The following is a 23766-nucleotide window of genomic DNA, read 5'->3' on the forward strand; positions in this document are numbered from 1 at the left end:
GGGGTGCAGGGGGCCCGTGGGGCCCCTAGCCCAAAACAATTTTTAACGCTTATCAACAATGTATTTTCGTTTGTCTATTTTAGACGGCCTACATTCTTTGATCCTCTGCCTACAAGGGCCCCTGACCCTATAGGGCCTCTGATGGAAACATGGAGGGAGGGCGTTTGGCTGCCAAGGGCCCTTGAATTGTGGTGGTTGTGGTGGTGGTGCTGGTGGGGTGGGGTGGGGGGGGCCCTCGTGAACGTTTTGCCCAGGGGCCCACACTACCCATAATCAGTCCCTGGCTGCTTGGCTATGTCTAGCACAGGGAACAGTGAATCTGTGCAGGGCACAATGAGGTCTCAAGACTATCAAAGCATCCTGGAGCAAAACATACTGTCCAGTGTCAGAAAGTTCAGCCTCAGTCGCAGCTCATAGGTCCTCCAACAAGATAATGACCCAAAACATACAGCTAAAAGCACTCAAGAATGACTGGTAAAAAAAAAATACTGGACTATTCTTAAATGGCCCTCTATGAGGGCTGATCTTAATCCTACTGAACATCTATGGAAAGATCTGAAAATGCAGTGAGAAGCAGACACCCTTTAAACCTGAGACAGCTGGAGCTTCTTGCAGATGCAGAAGTCGCATTTGTGAACTACAGAGAAAGTTTAGGGTATCAACTTTTTTGTCCATGCAATTTTCATTTGTTTTATTATGTAAAATATTCAGTTGAATCAAAAATCAAAAGCAACGTCTTATTTGTGTTAAACATGGAATCAACAACAACGGATGCCACTAACTTTAGTCGGTTTCAAGTTATTTCTGAGATAATTGTCTGATCTTTTTTTCATTGAAGGGTACCAACAAATTTGTCCACATATGTAGCCTCAAAGTTATCTGACTAAGCAAGAAATCCGGCTTAGTGATATAGGCTCCAGGTTAGGCGTGTACCATGATGATGTATCCCAGTAAGAAGTGATTCAGCATCATGATACAGAAAAGCTAGATTTCTATTTCATTCCTCCTGACCGCTAGAGGTGGCCTCAGTTTCGCTGTTCAAAAGGGTACCTGCGGTGGCTGAGTCAGTCGCCCTTGGTTCACCTCTTGGATACAGGGTGCACTTGTCCAGTCCATCCCATCTTTTTGCTTCTAACACTGGGGCACATACTGCATGCTCTGTTGATGATGCTTTTCCATTGCAGCTGGGCAACTGGCTGCCTCTGCTGGACATCCGCAATTCATACAACCACTGCTACATACGTAACTACCGTAACCTCTATTTAGCCTCAAAAATATCCGACTAAGCAAAAAATTCATGATACAGACCCCTGGTGCAGACAAACCCGATCTGCGGTCATCCCACTCACTCCATTAGAAATAATTAGATCTTCAGCCTCATTTGCGTATACTTTCATCGTATGGAAAATTATTTCAATACTGTACAGATTACCATTATCATTTACTTCTCTGAGTGTATTTTAATTTATATCAACTACTTTTATACAAAACTATACAGCACTGCAAAGAGTGTTGCATTTCGTAAAATATGACATTAATGTATAGTTAAGTAACGTCACTAAAATTACAATTTGCTTGCATGGGGTTCCATTTGCACCAAAAATATACCGATATGCGCACTGTAACATGTAACAAAACCTCTGTGTGTCTATTCGACTTTGAACTGAACTTAAGCCGTGACAACACCATTTTGAGAACGAGATATCTATGTTGATTGCACACCTGACAAAACATTTTTCTGTCAGTTCAACTTTAAACTCTACCTTTGTCATCTTAGCACATGATGTATCGTTTTCCTTGACGTTTGACTGAGCCGTTATGCATGTCGTCCTCATTCTGTCGCCTGACTGTTGTTATTAATGTTGTATTGATTACTTCGGTCGGAAAAAATGTTAAATGTGTAACAGTATGTTCTTTCATACTTCCTTCGTTCATTGATGGATATATATAAATGATGCAATACAGCACCAAAACGGAAGAGACAAAATGTGGTTATAAATTCAATCGACCGAATCGATGCCGTGTGACTTAGGTTATGACGGTTTTGTTTAGAGCCCGCCCCTTTGACAGATAATTTTAATAGTTGATAGTTTCATTTACAGAGTAATATAAACTATCATTTAAATAGTTGTTTAAATGACTATTTCAATAATCATTTAAATGACAGCTTAATCTTTAATTTAAATGATCATTTAATGGCATATTTGTCAATAATCATTAAAATGGAAATTTAAATTACAGTTTAAATAACCATTTAAATGACATATTTATTTATTTAATATTATCACAAAACACCTTCAATATTTCTGCATTGCAAGGCGTTGTTTTTGGAACTACTTCGAGTTTGCACTAAAAAAGCAGAACAAACCAATGTTTGCATTATAGGGACGGAAAGTAAAATTATTTTGTACCACGTCAACGAAAATGAGTAAGATAAAAAATGACAAGCTTGTAGGCTATGTGATTCACAAATACTATGTTAAGTTTCCACAAATGTGTATTTTTGGAAAATTATTTTAGCTGGTTGCTTAAAGTTTAGAGAGCACTTTTGGGGCCCCCTTGACCCAGGGCCCGGGGACCTGGTTAAGATACTTGGTGAATGTCCTCTTTTACGATCCATGGAACTCATACGGAAAAGACTCGCCAAGACAATGCAAAACTACAAATCCCAAAATGCCCCAGGAGACGTGATGTCATTACAACCGCGCGGCGATACTCTAAAAAGAAGAGAGACTGGAGATGTGCATGTAATGCAAGAAGCTTCGAGTTATATATCGGTTTTGATTTTTTTAAATCATTTTTTTTCTCAAAACATATATCAACGTAATTGTCATACCATGATGTATATCGGACATATAGCCAGAAAGGAAAATGGAATGAGGTTTGCGGGCTGCATCTAAAAGCGTTTTCCAGAATAACTCAAAAGTACCTCAGAGAAGCTGCTGAAACTAAGTGTATCATTAGACATTAGCTAATTTCTGAACGCTACATGCTTTTGGATTATACATCATATTGCTCGTTGTAGACCGACGCAAAGAACTAGTTAGCTAGCTTTTTAGTTACAGCTCTCCGGCAGCCGTACTTGCCTGTGTGTGTGTGTGTGTATATATATATATATATATATATAGGCGTACCAAACTTACGCAGAGACCAATACGATTAATTACTGTAGCTGTGTAGGACGGGGCTGAAGTACATTAATAGTATTAGGCGGCTAGTTACTCACCGTATTTGCGGTCTACTTAAGTTGAAGGCCAGTCCAACATGGCCACACTTTCCACACGGTGCTCAAAATACTCACCAACACCCATATGTTTGAATCTCGCGCGACCCCAGGTGTTGATGAGCGCAAACGCCAGCGTACACATGTCACTGAGGTCTATAGGTGCCTTTTCCACGGATGCTGGGATGCTGCTTAGGAAAAATATGAGGTTGCTTCGGCAACTTATTCTTAAGGTAATTATAGTCCTTTTACATATACCTGGATTCAGTATATGTCGCATTTAATGCATTTATTGCATTAAATTTTATGTATATTTTCCGTAGGACACAACTGAGTTTAAAAAAGTTTGGACAAGACATTCAAAATCCCCAATTGCATATGAAAGTGGGAAGATTTATTTCGAAAATTACCGGTGCTGCTTCAGTAGGTAATGCTAAATGGACTCGGTGTATCCTGCTTTTTACTGGGCTAATTATATATTGAAAATTAACATGTACAACTTAAATGTGTAGCTGTTTACTTGATAAATTTTCAGTTCATGATTTAGATGCATCTGGATCACTACATTAAGGCCAACGTTGTGTTTTCTTGTAGTATTCCTTCAAATCCACAATTCCTGTACGAATTACCCAAAGTACCTAATGCAGAGAAGATTGAAGATGCTCTACTGTGCCAGTGTCCTCTTGTAAGTGAACTTTTTCTTATGTATTAACTTGAGATATTGCAAAAATTGTATTTGACTACATTTAGTGTTTCGGGTGTCTTGTAGCATATGCAGATTTTTCCCTGTAAGAGGACTGTGCCCCCTCCCACCAACCCCCCATCACTGAATGATGCTGGCTGACTGTCATGATACTTTGATTTTTTTTCTAGGATTTTACAAAAAAAATATTTATAACCAAAGTCGAACTTTTCAGATCCAGAAAGTAAAAATCCAAACCAGGACTTTGTTCTAACCAACCAGTTGAGTACTCTGTGACTCTTTATATTCAACTGGTTGGTTGAAACAAAATCCTGGTTTGGATTTTTACTTTCTGGACCTGAAATGTCCCCCTCTGTCTATAACTATAAAATTCTGTTCTATAACTACTCCACCATACTGCTGAGTAGTTTAAAAACATGTAGTTAGATTAATTGGTGTCTATAAATTGTCTGTAGTGTGTAATTGATGTATGACTGTGTGCTTTGGATGAAATGACATCCCATTCAAGATATCTCCTTTATGGTACACTGTTTCATGGAGCCTCAACCGTTGTCTTTAAGCCTTTTTTTTACTCTGTCATCATGTGTTTTTGCATATATAGGAGAAAGCACTGCCACAATCATCAGACCAAAAGCCCTGTCTCCTGGCACTGACAGCAAATAACTGGCTGTATCGCTACTCAACAAAGACAGGAGAACAGCTGCAGAAAGTTTATCTCTCCCCACGCTATAAGTTCAGGTAATTAACTTACAGTCTGAAATATTGCCAAATTGCCAAGGCCCTTGCTGTCTCCTCTTTTAAATTTACTATATGGACAAAAGTATTGGGACACCTGGCCATTACACCGACAGGAACTTTTATGGCATCCCATTCTAAATCCATGGGCATCAATATGGAGTCGGTCCCTCCTTTGCCACTGTAACAGCTGCCAGTCTTCTGGAAAGGCTTTCCACAAGATTTTAGAGTGCCTGTGGGATTTTTTACCCGTTCATCTAAATTTGTGAGGTCAGGCACTGACCTTGGACACCAAACTCTTCTATGCCAAATGCACCCAACTGTTTTTATGGACCTTTTTTGTGCACTGGGGTACAGTCATACTAGAACAGAAAAAGGTCTTCCCAGTTCTGTGGAAGCATAAAATTGTTCAATATGTCTTGGTATGCTGAAGCATTAAGAGTTTGAATCACTTGAATTCACTGAGCTCCTCAGAATGACCCATTCTTTCACAAATGTTTGTAAACCTGACTGCATGGCTAGGTGATTGATTTTATACACCTTTGGCAATGGGTCTGACTGGAACACCTGAATTCAGTGATTAGGAGGTGTGTCCCAATACTTTTGTCCATGTAGTGTTGTACTTCTGGCACAAATGATGAATTTCTTAACCATATGGCGTCTAATACCTCTTAGATTTTTTTTTATAACAAAATCAAAGTATGATAGATGTAGTATCTTACAACTTGTTGCATGTTTAATACCACCAAATTTCAAGCTGAAAAGTTTGAAATGTGATAGTCTGCTACAACAAATTTTACATTTTCAAATTTCATTTTATATTATAACTGAATACCATTACTGCTAACTTATAAATTCTGTTTGTCATTTATTATTAAATGTCACTTTTTGAAAATCCGTACTGTATTGCAGTATTTTCACAGTCAAAGGTTCGGCTATACTGTGATGACATATTGCATCCACATTTTTTCATTTAAAGAGCTCTGGTGAAAACATTTTGTAAAGTAATGCTTGTATTTAAAGCATATGTGTCAAAGCACTTCTTATACAGTACTGTGCAAAAGTTCTTGGCAGTCAAATGAAACGTTTAAAGCTGTTTATCTGGGTAGTAAATGCACATTTGCACAGAACAAAAAACACAATGTAACATTAGAACATATGCAAATTAAGAGTAATGCAGTAAAAATTTGTAAGAATTTCTTCTGTTCTCCAAAAAGTTACTGACATCTTGTTGGATGGCTAGATGAACCCCACTTCAGTTCCCAAATCTCTCCTCAGCGACACCCCAGCCATAACATGTCTTTATTAAATTTCACCACCAGCTCACTTAATTAATCTAATTAGTGAGGTATTGATTAGCTATACGAGGTGGGCTAGTGGTCGAGTCAAAAAACACATGGGTGTATGGATGGCTGCTGCAGATACTGTGGTGATTTCAGCAAAGGTTTTCAAATGGCTAAGCTAACACACTCTGACAGGCGTAACAGCATCATTTTACACCAACACGAAGATCATTTAAACATTTTCTTTGGCTGCCTAAAACCTTTGCACTGTATATCAGTTGTCCTAACAGCACTTGGTATTCTTTGCATCTTTGTCAGGTACCTTGGTTGGGATGTTCCCCAGGAAACATTCTACATTAAGTCTGTTCAGAATAAACCGTCCGTCATGGCAAGGCAGGTAAGTATTTTTGCTAAAGTCTACGTATGTGACATTACTACTGAACAATAAGCAGTGTAAGTTTATGCATTCATTCATTTTTTTCTGTTCTCTCATAGGCTGGTCTTGACAACAACACCATAATATACCTGGCTGTACTCAGTGTTTTTCCCCTGGAGGTGTTGGCTGTTCTGGAGATCAACAAAAAAGTACATATGCTTTCTGGTGTATGTAAAATTATCCACTGTTGGTTTATCTGTTGTAAGTGTAAACTCCTGCCTGGTGCTGTTGTGTTTTCCTAGGCATTTGGAGCCACCGTCGTGGATGTGTTACTGTCTCAAGGTCTTTTGGTGATTTCTCACAGCACTAAGGTTGTGAAGCTCTACAGTTTTGAGAACATTGTTGATAAGGTAATGATCTTAATGTCCCCAGTACCATTAATACACACGATGCTTTGCCCTATTTTCAACAATTTTTCATGCATGGTCAGTGTTAGGTTATCCACATAACTAAAAATGAAAATGTACACTGCAAATATCATAGTCCTTAATATCTGTAAATAGTGAATATATTAGGGCTGTGAAGTCACAACACGTCGTTATTTCTCACGTTAACCTATGCAGTACTCTGAAACCTGAATGGGAGAATAGTACGAGCGGAGATTTTAATAGAGACCTATAATATTCCTTCTTGGTTGTAAACAATTTCAAGAGTTTAGGTAATGATGTTGTACAGAATCAGATAATTCAAAGCAAAAATTAAAACATTCAGTTAATGACTGAATGAAAACGTCTTATGAAATAGGTCACATTTTAGTTTTAATTAGTGCTGTCAAACGATAAAATTTTTAAATCAGATTAATCACAGGGTTGCTGTGGATTAATTTCGATTAATCATGATTAAATATCATTCATTTTTAATCTATATTAATTGCATTTAATTTTGCATGAGCAAACAGACTCAAGAAAAAAAGGGATACTTAACATGTTTATTGAACATCTTGAACACGAGTCTGATGCATTCCATCTGCCACAGAAGTGCAATACCATGGACCCATATCAAAAAGCAAGATTTTTTGCTTAGCTGGACAACTTGTCGAATTTAAGGTACCTCAGTTTAAATGGTCTTTATCTTCGTTCACATACAATTAGCCCGAACTACCGTAAATCCGACAAATAATCCGACTAATCATGAAATCCAATTCTAGCCCGGTTAATTGCCATTGTTAGCAATATCAGTTGATAACACATTACGCGCGGTGCTTTACGTATAAAACTCCGTAGCAACACGTCCACAGATAAGTTGGACGGTATAATGTGTGCGACCGATTTAATGAGCCACAAATGAGAAGTAGTGCTTAAACAGTATAAAACTACAACTTTCCCTTCTGTTGATAAAAGGCGCAGCCATCTTGGATTCTGAACTCGGGATCCTCTGTGCTGCTCCGAGATATTTCTCAGATCTCCGAGAAATGGGAGCACGCATGTCATCACTTTTGGAATCCGACTCGGAATACGAGTTCCTAGGGCAAATGGAACGCACCAAAACGGCCCGAATTGGTTTGACAGAGACATTTCATGGATTTTGAGTCATTCTGCGCTGCAGATGGGTTAATTCCGTTAAAAATGTTAATCAGATTAATCATGATGATGGATTAATCCGCGTTAACCCGTTAATTTTGACAGCCCTTGTTTTAATTTGAAAAGCAAGTTCCCTAAAGTAGAAAACTGTTTGCATGGTATGCAAACAAAATATATTACAATGGAAACCGTTAATAGTGATTACGTCTGTCTAGGTGAAATTGATCACTATAAACAGATGGTCATTATTACCAATTTTTCTTTATGTCTCTGGCAGATTGCCATCTAACTGACATTTGAATATTTATTACATGAATATAAGGTAATAAAACGGACAGCGTCACTACTGAATTTTATTGACTCTCAAAATACAGTACAGCTGTTTTTCAAATTACAGTCCTGCATAAATTAATTACGGATCTGTTTGTAATTCAAATATGCTGTAATACAGTACAGTACTGTACATAAAGTGTAGTTTCACTACTGCATCTCGTTGGCTTGTTTTTTCAGTTTCCCCTCATGTTTCTGTGCATGCAGCATTAGCCTCTGGTACTGTAGCTAGCCAGAAGCAGACAGGTTACAGCAAGGCAAAGTAAGCAAGTTAAATAGTAAATATAATAATTACCAAAATGTTATGTATGAAAAGACCCAAAATGAATACTTTAAGCAGACTACTTGATTACTATAAGAAAATTAAGTAGTATTTGTGTCCAAAGCTTTTTGATCCACATAAGCAGTTGATCACTATAACTGTGATCACTATAAGCGGTTTCCACTGTATTTTAAATATTGGTATTGTTAAAACCAATTGGTAGTATTGTGGTAAATGGATGAGACCGTCCGGGAGTAATAAGGAAATTAGCCACAGGTGCAATCAATAACTAAGCAGGGGAGGGACATGTAGCGGAGTGTGGTGATAAGAGGGGAAAAGTTGGAGACGGGGGAGAGAAATGTCAGTCAGTGTTGCATGAGGGGTTGATCAGTGCTGGTCGAGGTCATTAGGATCGCTGCCGGCGAAGATAGGTAGGGGATGAAATAGGTAGATGTTGCGCGGATGTATTAGGGCGACACTGTTGCCGGCGGGTTAGACTACTGTCATTACAGGAGGATGTTGGTTCCCAGCCTTGTTTAATCCCTGGGGCTTAGTTGATTAGCCCCCGTGGGTGGGTCTGGTAGAGGAAAGGGAAGTGTCCTTTTAAAGATTCTTGTTGTGCGTGTGCGTGTGTGTGTGTGTGTGTATGTGTTTTTAGGATGGTCAGCCGATCGGGTCTGTGCAATACAGTGGGTTAAGGAAGGGCTGGATGGGATGGTGTACGCTGCCGCCTCGGAGGGGGGTGTTTGGTGTAATCGAATGTGAATTACGATTTTGCTTGGCTTGCTGTGCTTCTGTGAGTGGGGTGCTGGTGAACCTACTGAGTTGCTGTGTGACACACTCTGGCGGCTGTTTACAGCCTGTTTATCTGCTCCCTGGCTGGTTGTATTGTGCTAGGGGTCGGCTGAGGGGAGATGAATTAATTAAATAAAGTATTTAATCCCTAAATTGGTGGCGTGTATCCCTTGGGCTTGCTGGGTGGGTAACCTGTGGGGAGCAGGCTAGGATAACTAAAGGATAGATCTTTAATACCCACAGAGGTTTTCTTACAGTATTACCTTTGGTAGCTGAAACTGTTTTTTTGCAGTGTTTACATTTGACCTTTTTTCTTTCGGTGTAGTCGTCACTAAAACCGCAATGCGTCTAAACGACGGACACTGCATTTTTCTTTGGTACAAGCTGCTCGAGTTGCTCAGTTGGCTCAGTGTTGCCTATATCTTGCTTCCATGTCACAGACTGGATTGGGTATAGTCACTTGACAACACATGTTACTACAAATAGTAGTATGTTTTTAAGGGGACAGTACATGAACGCACACTGGAGAAAGTAGTAACAATTGTAAGTATTAACAGAATTAACATAAAAACCCAAAGTAACTAACATGGGCAAGATTACGTCGATTGAATGACGGTTGTGATTCATTTTCGAATAACTGCCCAGGCTTACTTCGCAAGTTAAGTTAAATCATTAAACATATTAAAATATGGGTCATTCTCACAACCTTGAGAATTTTCCAAAGAAGTTACAAGGAAATAATTATCGTATTTTTTTTCTGCAGATCAATCGATGCTTACTTACACTTTTTAGGTATATTAAAATTACGTAATTTGTTTCTCTAATTTTAATGATTTTCTAACCATTTTCCCCAAATAGGTAGGCAAAAATCAAAGAACACAAAAGTAGTTAAAACCCACAATAAACAACCAATATGTAATCGCAGAAAACTGTGTGATTTTACTTACTTATTTTTTTTAAATCAATGCTTGCAACTTTTTCTGGTGATGTTGTTGATGAAATTTTCCAGTATATGACAAAGAGGCTGAAACTTGGACAGCACTGTGAGTGGGGCAGAGTCACCGGAACCGTGGGCGAATCACCTTTCGGCATTCCGGTCAACCTCCAGATTAACGGTAAGCGAGCGCTGTCTTTGGCAGTGTGGGCAAGACACCATATCTCACGGGGTCGGGGGCTTGAACGGACCGCTCTCTGCTGCCCCTCAGAGCACCCTCCGGTATTGTTCGAACTGGCTTGCTTGGACAACAACATACAGATCGGCGGTCATCCGTGGCATGTCATCTACACCCCAAAGCTCAGGAAGCACCAAGGAACCTACCACATATGCTCCCTGGAGGACGGCTCCCTGGTAACTTGTACTTGAAGTGCTTCACGCTGTTTGACACGGTTGACCAACTACCTCAGGTTTATTCTCCCTCCTGGCCTTTTTCTAGGTGTCGCTTATAGCACATAGAATGTGTTTTTGGCAGACACTGAACTCACCTTTTAGGAAGAATGAGCAACTGTGAAACTAAGACTTGGTGGTGTAAATATTCTCCAACACAAGAATTGATCACTAATGGTCACAGTGGTCAAATGAAAATCATGTAAATCTGATGATCATTTTTAATGTTACTGTAAATTAAATTAATATTGGTGTATGACATAAAAATAACATTATTGTAAGTTTTCTGTTTGTCACTTAAAAGGCACATAATGGGATACAGGACATGCAGTGTTGTTCCCTGGAATCTGACTGGATCTACTTCCATCCAGATGATTCTGGTAGAATCATTCATGTGGGTCCCAGCAGAATAAAGTGAGTATAAGTTAAGGATAAGTTAAGGATAAGTTAAGGATAAGTTAAGGCCAGTTTAAACCGGAAACCTTTGATTTAAGGCCATTTCACACCAAACATAAGCACAGAAAAAGGCACGAATTTGAGAAATATTTAGATACGAGTTTGTGAAACGTTCACACCAAACATGATGCAGAACATTCGCATCTAGTTTACATACTGAAAGAAATGTCAAACTGGTGACAAACACTAGCAGCAGTCAGAGTGAGTTTTTATTGTTTCTTTTGAGAAAGCAAGCAAAAAAAAAGGTGAAGATTCTGTATACCTCCAATACTGAAACAGCATCTAGAACTTAAAATTTATCACAACCCTTTCAGACGATATTTCAGGATAGCTAAAATGAATATTTAAAACATGGCAGCAACATCTATCATCAATTAGCTAACTGCAGGAATAGGGAATACAAAGTGTATTATTTTAACTGGGTTTTTATTGGATATGGATTGTATATAAATAGATCTAATAAAATATTAATGAATAGCCACAGTCTAAAATAACACCTTAAAAATTAAGGAAAAATAAACATAAACACAAGCAACCAGAACAGCTGCAAGCAGCTTAAAATGCCCCTTTTCATAAAACAAGAAGGCTATTGTTGTAAACGAAATGAAAGGTGGTCTTTCTATTCAAAAAACTGATCACATGTAAGAACTGACATCCTATTGGTTGTTTGTGTTTTTGACATCAGAAAACTGCAAAAATTAACTCGTCTTGGAATAAAAAAATATGGTGCACAATGACTATACAAATTTGTCAGACTTGGTAAGAAAGCCTTCATAGAAATACGTTTTCGTTTTAGAATGATGTTTCGTGCAAAAAATTCTGACAGTAAGAAATGGCCTTTGGTCTGGAATATTAATTTGTAGTATTTTTCAGATTTGTCTTTGGTGTCCTTCTCTCATGCATTAATATCTTTAGACTTTGCAGCTACATACTTGCTTATCACATGCAGTGGTGTTAAAAGCAGATATGTAATCATAAATGTACATTTACTTGCATCTTCTAACTGCTTATCCAGCGTGTTGAAGATCCTAAAAGCTCATGGATCCTCCTCACAATTTGAGGTTGTTGAAGAATTTTCCATCACAGCCCATCGGAACAATAGCGTAAGCATTCCCTGTATGGTCCTGTATTCAGTGTTTTTCCGGAATGATTCTGCTCTGCTGCTGGTATACATCCACTTCATAACTGTGGGAAACTCGTGACACGATAAATTTGCTTAAATGATTGAAGAATATTTTTATTAATGCAATGAGAATCTTTTAGGGATCCACCCTCCTGTTTGGGATTGCAATTTGGAGACTCTTGTCCTTTGATTAAAAATACACTGTTTCACCTATGCAGATTTGCCCGTAGAAATTTGCATGGAAATAATGGAGTTGCTCATTTGCTGGTAACACAGGCTGTCGCCCAACCCAGTGTGACCTTTTCAGGTCGAACGGTGAAGAGAAGGTATCAAGAACTGGATGATGATCCTGAGAAAGAGGTACCTGAATGTTACCACCTAAGAGGGGAGATGCCCCCTCATAGTATTCAAATTAAATAATGTGGCAATAATTTACAGTGCTTGCATAACAAAAACAGAAAGCTAAGCTACCCTAAAGGAGAACGTATCTGGAAATAATCATGAAATAATGGAATTCGAACTTGAAAGGTACTGTCTGGCTGTGATTTGAATAATTCTTGACAAATGTCAAAACAATATATTCCATCAGAAGAATGGTCATATGACCTCATCTTTTTTTTTTTTTTTTTTTAAATATTTCCAATATTTCTTTGAAAAACTGTGTATATTGTGATGGGTAATTCATTCATCCATCTTCCATACCTATTTTGGTAGGACAGGGTTATGGAATTTTCAAGGGTAATGACTGACCGAATACCAGGTACAATATTAGGTAGTGTATTATTTTTGGTGGTTGGTTGGAAGTGTGTGAAATGTGTATGTGTTTTGTTAAGGTTAGTTTTTTTTTGTTTTTGATTAGACCTTCAAGGTGGTGGAGTATGAGGATGAGCTGGACCTGTTGGCAGCCGTGGAGGTGACCGTGACGGACGAGGTCGGAAGGGCTTATGTTGGTTTATATGACAACCAGAACGGAACATTACGGAAGAAGAGTCAGTTGCTTGAAGCTTGGGATGTGGTTAGTTCTAAAACATTCAAATATGTGCATGACAATAAATCTCTTGTCTCGCTCAATACTTTGTTTTTGCTATTTAATTATATATAATTTTATATATGGTTGGTAATAAAATTCTATTTTGCTCATATCTGTTATTTTTAATTAAGCAAATAGCTTGAATGTTCAGCAGAGTAAAATGTTTTAAAATCTTATTCTAGAGGTGTCATAAGATTTAATGTGATCTGAAATTGGATTTGTGATGGGAGTGTTATGAGATGGTGCTGTGAATCTTAGTTCGTTCTAGACAGTGGCTCATAACTGAATTCTGTGAAATGACAAGGTTTTGTGTCCCTTTTTACAGACTTACAGTCACGAGTTTTTCTTTGACCGAGACACAATGATTCACATTGCACAGGAGAAGAGTAATTTCTGCTGTCATGTCTACAAAATTACCCACAGACAAGAAGATATTGAAGAGCAGTTAGAGGAATCATCAATGAAATGACGCACGTGTCCAAGCTGTGTCATTACTCACACAAAACACTGAAATGCTATTTTATACGTTCAAACTGAAGTGACATGGTTATACTTTAAATATGAATTATAATAAAAATACTTGCTTGTATCTAGAAAATATGCCACTATAAAGATGTTTTTCAATTTTTGCTGATTTTGTGTGGATTTTTACTGCTATGGCAGTAAACCAAGCTAGATCAGTATAGTTTTTAAAACCACTAAATAAATGCAAAAGTCATCCCTGCAGAGAGTGGGGTGTGAGTGTTTTCTGTCATTCATGTTCATGTACACTTAATTGTTTAAGGTAAGGCAACTTGTAGCTTACATGTACTTAGTGCCCACAGCAACACATTATGTAGATTTATGTTTCACTTTATATGTAGACTACTTATAACTATAAACAATTCACTATTCATTTTCTGTTTAGTTCTAAGTTGAAGCGCTGCGTAAACATCGTTAAAAACCGTAAATGACATTCCCGTATTGTAAACCATTTTATGGCGAAAACACGAAGCTTTACCTTGACTTTTCCGCTACGTAAACAACTGCTTGCACGGTTTCTATTCGTTAATTTAAATGAGAGTCGTTTTTAAATAATTTTTAACCGGATCGTAATGTGTCAAACTATTACAAGTGTTTTATTTATCTATTCCTTCACATTTTCAAGCACAAATTTGGTTTATCGCAAGGGACTTATAAGTGACCCATCCCCCAGTGCAGCCCTCTTGAAATCCTCCAGTTTCCCCTCTTTTCACCCGTAAGGAAGTGCCTTCACTTCTGCTGAGTCCTGCCTGGGAGTCATCGCATGATGACAACCAATGCGTATTTCAGCTATGTTCCCAGCTGGGTTTGAAGGTGAAAATCTCTTTAGTTCCTGTTTGAAATTTGTCAAAAAATGTCACCAAATGTAAACCTGAGTAATGACACAAAGGTGAAAACAACTTTGGACCAGTCTGTTCACAAGGAAAATTACTTTCAAACATCATACTGAAGTGAATTTTTAGTGGCCCAGACCCTTTAAATTCCTTGGCTTCTACTTGGAAATCATCAGATAATGTTAACCTTAAAATAAGTGATATTTTTGTTTAGATGTAATATTCTGTCATGAAAATGGTTAGGCCCTTGGATTTTTGCTTGGATATGCATGGCCAAGTAATGAAAACCAATACAGACATAAATACCTTTTAATGGTTAAAATAAATAGACTTAAGTCAATATTATTTTCGGATGTCATTTTCCATCCTGCGTAAGTGAATTTCCATTTGATTACAGTATTTTGTTCATGCTGGCTTATACCTGGAAGAGTTTACGTTTGAGCATTTAAGTCCTTTGTTCCATGGATTTTGGGCCATACATCAAAAGAAATGACATCCGTTTTACATGTAATATCGAAATGAACATAATAAAGTGTATATAATAAAATATTTCTGTATATTGGTCTATGGTGTCTAAGGTTAAAAAATATTTTGTTAATCTGCAGATTTAATAAGCTATAAAGACGAACAGAGATGATTCAGAATTGGGAGTGGGAAAAGGTTTGCATTTGTTTCTTTTTCTAATAAAGTATACACATCGTGTTACTGAAGCCGCCCAGATATGTACTTCCCTCAAAGTGATGACAAGTCAGCAGAACCACGTTCAGCAACAATAATACCAAACGAAAGCCAAATGAAGTTCTGAAGGCAAGTCCCCCTACAGACGCAATGGCGTCATTGCATTCGGCTGCGCAGCATTTAAGGTGGACCGGAAAATCCGAACAAGGAGTTGCGAATAAGGAGTAACTTCAGCCTCGTTGTTTTAAGGCGGATAGCGTAATGGAGAATTACCGATTATTCTTGCTTTTCCTGATAGCAGCCCTGGCCGTGGGCTTCACCTCCGTGGTTTTTGTCCTCAGATGGGTCTTTTACTTCAAAGAGGGGCTGGCGTGGGATGGAGGACTGGCTGAGTTTAACTGGCATCCCGTGTTGATTTTAACGGGGTTTATTTATATTCAGGGAATCGGTAAGCGTTTTGGCTTGCGTGTTGTTGTTTCTGTTGCACTGCACATGGGATAATTATAGATAGGATACGGATAGATTCTTTATTTAACCCTTAAATGAATGAAAAGTTAACTGAATGACGTTATTCTGGGGTTTCTAGATAATCCACGGTGCTCCGTAGTATCACATTCCTCGATGAAGATGAACCCCCTGTTGCGTACTTTATGGGCATGATTCGCTACTTTTGTTTGAAAACAAAGTTTATTTTGCTTTGTTTTCTCCTGCATTCGATTTAAAGTCGCTTGTTTGGAAAGTTTTAAGAGTTTGAAAAAACTGCAAGTTTGAATTGTTTGCATGTTCAGGGAAAATAATTTGCACCTTTGCTTGAATTAGCTAGGGAGTAAAAACTGGTCAGATTAACTTGTAAATTGAACTTTTTTACGCTCCAGTTTGTTACTATCAGTACAAACAGGACAGCCTACATTGATGTCAGTGTAAGTAAGCAAAGTCCGAGCAAAACTGCAAAAAATAAATATATGGAGCTCTCATACACACGTCAATCCAAGTTAAACGTTTCAAACCAGTCACGAGTGCAGGAGAAGCAAGAACCCCAAGGCCTACGCTTAAATGTGCAAGTGCTGGTTATAAAAATTATGCACGATCAGTGTCTAATGCCTTGAGGAAGGATCGTACTGACTAACAAGTAAATGCCTGAGTTTACACGTAACCTGAAAATGCAACCTACCTTTTATGTAACTTCCAACCATCTTTTAGTAATGTAATCCTGTATGACTCGTGAATTATTTCTTAATGCATTCTTTAAATTCTTTTATTATTAATTTTTAATTACATATTTTCAGGTGTATTTCAGTTGTAAAAAATGAAAACATAAAATATTTTTATATAAATATATATACATATTATTATTAATATTATTATTATTATTATTATTAACATATGTTTTATATAATATTATGTAAGAATACTCATATGTCTGCTGCCTGGAAAGAATTAGGGGAAAAAACAGCGATTTTGACAGTAACCTCAGACACACTGTTTCAGCTATAGTGGTGTACAGATTGCCCTGGACGTGGAGGTGCAGCAAGCTGATGATGAAGTTCATCCATGCTGGCCTGCACAGCCTAGCCTTCATCCTTGTGGTCATCGCGCTGGTGGCCGTGTTTGACTTCCACAATGAGAAGCGCATCCCCAACATGTACAGCCTGCACAGCTGGGTGGGACTGGCTGCCGTCGTTCTGTACGCCCTGCAGGTGAGTGATCCGGGTCTTTCCATTTAAATCAACAAATGGCCTTTGTTCAACATGACCAGTGGTACACCTGGACTTTATCTCGCAGGATAAAGGAGAAATTCTCTGAAAAGTTCCCCGAAACACATTTCACATTTTAATCTACAGTTTAGGCACACTGCAGGTTCACTTTAGGGTTTTAATTAATGAAGCATATGTTGTTTCAGTAAGTTTTTTGTGTGAATTTAGTGCCTTATAACTCCTACACCCCTTTGAATAACACATTTTTTTTGTTTAAAAAAGGGCAAATAATATTTTCCTCCAAATTAAGTAAAAAATACCCCTCCCCCCCCATTCCATTTTGAGGCTCATAAAAAGCTTTGTATACCTGTACATTTTTGGGGTGCACATCTCATCCAGGGGACCAAGTAACAGGTCAGTGTTTTGTATATAATTAGTACTCATACATATGTATTTCTTTACAAAAAATATATATTACTTTAAGCCCTCCTTTACTTTTTTTAACCAAAAGTAGTAAAAAATTCAGTCCACAAGATGAATTTTGACCTTGAAACTTGATGTAGAAAAGGCACTGTATGTCAAGGGGAAAATGAAAGAAAAATGTTACATGTTACTTGTAATATACACGCCACATTTAATCAGAATCAAAAGAGATGATATAAAAACTTTTTTGAAAATTTGTTGATTTAAAATGGAATGAACCTTCCTATTCTATTATGGTGTCACATAATAGAAAAAAGATGAATGGTCAATATCTAAGTACACGATGGAGCAGATTCTCACCTGTGACCCTGGGGATACTTTTTCCACCACTTCATTTTAAGCACTGTATTGCAGAAAACATATTTTTGTTTTATTATTAACACAATGCACCTTCAGAAATACTGGGAGCTATGTGGTGAGAAGCGATCGCCAGCTTAATTAAGCCCTGAAGGGCTAACAGGCCCTCCCTCTGGGGGTCCGCTGGGTTGACATCGCTCCGTAACAAACCAGTATGCTTCCATTCCATGTTCGGGTGAGCAGCTGGTCCTGGGACTGTGCGTGTACCTCATCCCCGTCACTCCGCTGTACCTGAGAGCTGCCTTCATGCCGCTGCACATCTACAGTGGCCTGTTCATCTTCAGCAGTGCCATTGCCACCTCCCTCATGGGAATCACAGAAAAGCTCATTTTTGGACTGTGAGTATTTCATGCCAGTGATGCATTCTTTTCCAAATTATAGAAAGTGTCTGTGAGATTAATTGCTTTCTTTGAACTCATAAATGGCAGTGTCAGATTTTACGTTGTTTTTGTTGTTTATTGATGAATCTGTATTATATATTTACCGTCCATATTTATTTATCTTATGTTCTGATCACATTCAGTAGTAGAGCTGGGAAATATAAGCAATATATCAACTTACGATATAAAATTTAATTAGAAAATGATACATTTGCATAAACTGTCGATAATGAGCATCGCTTGATAACACGCATCACATTACAGAAAGGAACGCAATTCCAACTAAGCATATGATAGACTTTTAAGAAGATAACCTGTAAAGGCACTGCAAGGTTGGCTGAGTTGGCAGAGCAATAATACATCTTAGTCACAGGAGAGAAGCCAGGAAACTTGGTGTCAGTGAGGAAAGTGACAGCGCAGCAGTGACATCTTTTAAAAATGAGATATTGTGGATAAACAAGGTAAAAAGACATCGGTGGTATTGTTGTACTTTGGCGGTGTGAAACCCGCTGCTGTTTACTGTAAACCCTGCCAAATGTATGCAGCAGGTAAAATTGAAAATACAGTGGAAACTGCATATAGTGATCACGTCTATCTGGGTGAAATTGATCACTATAAACGGATGATCGTTATAACCGATTTTTTTATTCTTCTTCATGTCTCAAGCAGATTACCATCTAATTGACATTTATATATTTATTACGTGAATATAAGGTAATAAAACTGACGTCGCTATTAATTTTATTGATGATGTCAAAATAGATTGCAGCTGTTTAAAACGCTTTTCAAATTACAGTTCTGTACAAATTAAATTACTGAACTGCGTATAATTCAAATACGCTATAATACAGTATTGTATATAAACAGGCCTGCTCAGTTCAATTCAATTTTATTTATACAGCGCATTTTCACAGCATTACGTTGTCTTGAAGCACTTATTGTAGTTTCACTGCTGAATCTCAGTGGCTTGTTTTTGATAGTTTATGATAAGCTTTGATTAAACTGTATTTGTCATTGAGAGAAAAATTACTTTTTTTTTTCCCCGTCATGTTTTCTGTGCATGCCGCATTAACCTCAGGTAGTTAGCCAGAAGCAGACGGGTTACAGCAATGAATAATAGGGTGATCAAAGTAAAGTGGAAAAAAAAACGCAGTTTTTTTCCCATAGGTTATTATGTTTAAAAAGATGAACTGCTTGATTACTATAGGCAAATTATTTAAACAGTATTTCTGCAGGATTGATTCTGTCCCAAGCTTTTTGATTCATATAAACGGTTGATCACTATAACTGTGATCACTATATGCAGATTCCACTGTACTGTGAACTTATTTCACCACCTGAAGCATTGCTATCTAGTAGAACATACAGAATGCAAGCACTTGCAGTGACAAACACCAGAATTTAGGATTTCTACTTTCAATCAAAAAAATACAGGACAAATCACATCTCATATTCACTAAAAACGGGATACAGCATTTTATTCTTTGGTACAGGACAGTTGGGAACCCTATTAGCAATGTCAAATCTGGGGCAGCAAGGCAGTCCGAGAACAAAAACGAACAAAAACTGTACTATCTTCATTTTCTAGTTTTTTCGCCCAATCTTTTTCAAACTTTGCCGAGGTATTGCATGGGTGAAGAAGTGGAACTGATTATATTTTGAGACCTATCACCCGAAAAGTGGAGCGACCCTGCTTGGTGGCAGGAAAGGGAAGAGTGAAAACAAATGACATTTGTCTTTGTGAATGTGATAAGTCAAAAAGTACTTGATGGGTCATATTACTGCTTCAAAAAAAAAACCATACAAATAAGTACAGGTAAGCACCTAATTAGTGAGGAAAGATTTTACAGATTGGCATTTTAATGGAATGTGCAATAAATTAATAGTTGTACTTTAAGTGTTGTCACAGCTAGGACTCACAGCATTTAAGTAAAAACACACTTACTGACTTTCACATTTACAGTCGATCCATCCAGTAATTCTAAAAAGATGTATACGTTGGGGAATGTGTGAGGAGTGGGGATTAGATGGGTGGAGCAGGTGACCAGGCTGTCCAGAGAATACAATGCTGTCATTGCAGCAGCCCCCATTCTCAAGTTCTGTATGATTTATTTATTAAAATTAGATTTCAGTTTGTATGAATGAATTAAATTTTATTGTCATTATACATACAGTTCAATGAAACACTGTAGCAGCTAGTCCTACTTAGCTCATCGGCATGATGGTTCTAGCCAAATGCTGTCGACGGAGCCACTGCTGTCCATTCAGTCTATCATCATTTTCATGTTATAAATCTGTTTAAAGGGAATCCTAATAGAATTTAAGCAAAAATTGAGCCTTTAATTAAAGAAATGATTACCTGACTCATATTGTGATAATTATTGATATTGACTGATATGAAAATGTTTTTATCATGTTAAAATATTTCAGCATATTTCCCAGCCCTACTCTGTAGTATAATCAGGTTATACAACCTCATATGTATACTGTACAGTGGTACCTCGGTTCTCGAACTTAATCCGTTCCGGACTCCGGATCGAATCATAAAAAGTTTGAGTTCTGATCGAATTTTTCCCATAAGAAATAATGGAAAACAAATTAATTGGTTCCTGGCCCCCCAAAATTACACTTTTTTTTTTTTTTTTTTTTAGCATTTAAACACAAAATGAACAGGATTAAACAAGAAGAGCATTGTTTTCTTAATGGCTTCCAAAACGATAAAGATCTTATCCCAACATTACCCCTGTCCTGCCCCGATCGTCCGCTCCTTTCGTGTGCCACGCCCCCTCGTTAACCTCATGTGGGATCCCCATGTGATCAGCTGTTTCTGGTTGTTGTCATTAGTCCTCTGTATTAAGTCTGCGTTTCAGTTTGTTTCCCTAGTCCGGTCATTGGGTGCGTTCGACTTGCTTACAGCGCTGGCTTAAAGCAACGCATTCTGATCCTGACGCAATGCATTATGGTTAGATGCATTGCGACCTCTCACCCAGCTGCACAAACCAGAACCGCCTCCGACAACACACTTTTGCCCTTATTGGCTGAAGAGTTTAGTTACACGCATGACATTTGTATCCCAGGCAGTTCCGATGCATAATCTGCTATTTCTCCCGAATATCACGTAAATCAGTGAGAACTGGTTTTCAGTTAATTTACCTGGTAAAATAAAGTTTAAATAAATGACATAAATGCTCTAATAGTACACGTAAGTTAGTGGTTTATTTATTGTTAGTTACTGTAATGTTGCGCTGCTTTATTTGGTTAATCGTCCAGTCTGTGAAGAAGGCATTCAAGTAAGAATTGCATTGTAGTATGACCCATTTCCTGGCGCATACAATTTATATTAGGTCAGCGTTCAAGGTTCGACTTCTGATATTCAGATCGAGTTCTAGGTCAAACTGGTTTGTTCGACTTTCAAGAAATTCGAGTTCTAGTGAGTTCGAGAACCGAGGTACCACTGTATTTACCTTTTTCACTTCTGAGCCTGTGCTACTTGTATTTTGTTCCATAGTTCCACTATTTCTCTCTTGATTTTGTTACTGTTTCTATCTATCTACTAGCAGTCATTGTGTGCAGAGCCACAGTGTTTCGTATGCTGCTGCGTCTGACTATCTCTGTCTCGCTCTCTCTTTCTCAGGAAAGACCCTAAATACTCCGACTCTCCAACGGAGGCCACGTTCGTGAATGTGCTGGGAGTGCTGCTTACGCTGTTTGGGGCGCTCATCCTCTGGCTCACCACGCACCCGTCCTGGAAGCGCCCCGGCGAGCATCAGCAGCAGTCCCGCCTTAGCGAACAAGAGGCATCCGCCGATCTCCCAGTAGGCTCCACCCTGTCTACCCTTGGCAGCACTGACAAAGAAGCGTGCTGTGATACCCAGAAAAGGCACTGTGAACCGGATGGGCCTGGGCAGTGATCAGCCATGTAATGCGACAAACCTGAAGGAAGGAAAAGACCCATCTGCAGCCAGTTCTCTTTAGCTGAATGATGTGATAGTTCAAGCCAAATGCTGTCAATGGAGCCACCACTGTCCTCTCTAACAGTATTTTGTACTGCTTTTCTGTATTCTTTCCCTAGCCTCAGACTGGACTGTTGACAAAATATTATTATTTTTTTTTACATATACCCTTTTCCATGTGGCACGATGGTGCTGTGGTTAGCATGGTTGCCTCACACCCCACCCCGGCTTTTTGGTGGGTGGAGCTTGCATGCTCTCCCCATCTTATCGTGGGGTTTCTTCCAGGCTCTTCCCATGCAGTCCAAAACCATGCTGTGGTGAATTGCAGTTGCCATGTGTGTGACTGGTGTGTTGCCGCCCCATCCTGGGTTATTACCTCCCCTTCGTCCATTGCCTTTGGGTGAGGCTCTGGACCCCCACGACCCTGATTTGCACTCATGGCTATGGCAAATGGATGGATAGATACCATTTCCATTTTGTTTACTGTCTGCTTAATACATTGCAAGACAATTTTGCTACTTTTTTTCTCTCCATTATTGAGTAGTAATCAACTTGTATTGGTCTGTGATGTGACTTTCCATATTAATTCTTAAATATTACTTATTTCCATACCAGTACCTACACACAGATTGGTTTGAAAAATATGCTGATTACTGAAAAGGGAAATTGATATATTCTCACCATTGTTGCTCTTTAATGAAATGTTTGCTGCTTTTTTATGGTTTTTGTAACAATTGCTTCTGCTTCAATCTCTTTTGAAACATTTCATCTATTAATCTCTACAAGTCAACTTGTACTTCATTGGCTACCTTCATCATAACTGAACATGCTGACAGTTAAAAGGATATAATCAAGTGTTCTTTTTTTGGTTTTAACAAATCATAACATTATATGTAGCACATGATCATGGTAATAACAAGTGTCATTAAGTTTTTTTTTTACTTTTCAAAACATATTTCATTTTTTTCCCAAAAATCAGAATAAATACTTAAATATTCATTATTTTAAATTCAAATATGAACATCTTTCTAATTATATTGGTTTCTTTGTTACACATTTATTAAACTACATGAGACTATTCTATCTCTATAAAAGTCAATTGTTATGAATCTGTTAATTATTTAAATTTAATATGAAGATTAAACAACATTCAGTGAGGAAGTAAAAAAAATTGACCAAGCAAACTTTCTGAATTTTGATCCTGGAAGGACTGAGACCTGACAAACACCAATTGGATAAAGCAACTGGAAAAAGAAAAAAAAAACTTATGTTCTGTGGCATGTAGAGTGATGGTTTCATTTGCTTATTTCATGGTTGCATGGTAGCATTTTCAAATCATCATCTGACCATAAGCTTCAGTCGATTTGGTCGACTTCGAGCATTGCTGATTTTCAAGCCTTCCTTTACCTGTGAGCCAGATGTAAAGCTTCTGGCCAATCAGAACCAGTAATTATTAAATGTCCTACCTGGGAGAACTGAAAACAAGGCCTGGATTTGGAATCGAGGGCCAGATTTGAAGAGCCCTGCATTACAGAATTCTTGTCGGTAGGGCGCGCTCTCAATATCTATAAGATTGTCCTTATGCG

The 23766-nt window shown here is 38.1% G+C and overlaps 3 protein-coding genes across 11 annotated transcripts in view; 2 read left to right on the forward strand and 1 right to left on the reverse strand.

Moving 5' to 3' along the window:
• mettl8 (methyltransferase 8, methylcytidine) overlaps nucleotides 1–3297 on the reverse strand; it is an 18022-nt gene extending 14725 nt beyond the window's left edge. For 2 of the 5 annotated variants that reach the window (XM_023806016.2, XM_023806015.2), the window contains exons 1-2: nucleotides 3227–3297; nucleotides 1051–1205 (exon numbers count right to left, since the gene is read on the reverse strand). The gene's annotated coding sequence lies outside the window, so the exon portion shown is untranslated. The remainder of the gene's footprint in view (nucleotides 1–1050; nucleotides 1206–3226) is intronic. The other 3 variants (XM_023806017.2, XM_023806014.2, XM_023806019.2) reach the window with 3 other exon arrangements.
• On the forward strand, nucleotides 2698–14006 carry dcaf17 (ddb1 and cul4 associated factor 17). Of its 5 annotated transcripts, none has more exons than XM_023806006.2 (15): nucleotides 2698–2747; nucleotides 3337–3456; nucleotides 3547–3650; nucleotides 3818–3908; nucleotides 4528–4664; nucleotides 6263–6341; nucleotides 6440–6529; nucleotides 6623–6730; nucleotides 10297–10402; nucleotides 10493–10635; nucleotides 10976–11085; nucleotides 12143–12230; nucleotides 12527–12610; nucleotides 13110–13265; nucleotides 13606–14006. In XM_023806006.2, exons 2-15 carry the CDS (start codon nucleotides 3343–3345, stop codon nucleotides 13747–13749), a joined length of 1554 nt encoding a protein of 517 aa, XP_023661774.2. In that variant the 5' UTR covers nucleotides 2698–2747; nucleotides 3337–3342; the 3' UTR covers nucleotides 13750–14006. The 5 variants fall into 5 exon arrangements, with proteins under 5 accessions (XP_023661774.2, XP_072570515.1, XP_023661777.2 ...); XM_023806009.2 differs by having other exon boundaries at nucleotides 2715–2881; XM_023806008.2 differs by lacking the exon at nucleotides 2698–2747 and having other exon boundaries at nucleotides 3115–3456.
• Nucleotides 14007–15477: 1471 nt separating this feature from the next.
• Nucleotides 15478–23274, forward strand: cybrd1 (cytochrome b reductase 1). Its single transcript, XM_023805657.2, has 4 exons — nucleotides 15478–15761; nucleotides 16802–17010; nucleotides 18031–18185; nucleotides 21862–23274. Exons 1-4 carry the CDS (start codon nucleotides 15575–15577, stop codon nucleotides 22136–22138), a joined length of 828 nt encoding a protein of 275 aa, XP_023661425.2. The 5' UTR covers nucleotides 15478–15574; the 3' UTR covers nucleotides 22139–23274.
• Nucleotides 23275–23766: the final 492 nt, after the last annotated feature.

The sequence above is a fragment of the Paramormyrops kingsleyae genome, chromosome 1, assembly GCF_048594095.1.
Source record: "Paramormyrops kingsleyae isolate MSU_618 chromosome 1, PKINGS_0.4, whole genome shotgun sequence".
NCBI lineage: Eukaryota > Metazoa > Chordata > Actinopteri > Osteoglossiformes > Mormyridae > Paramormyrops > Paramormyrops kingsleyae.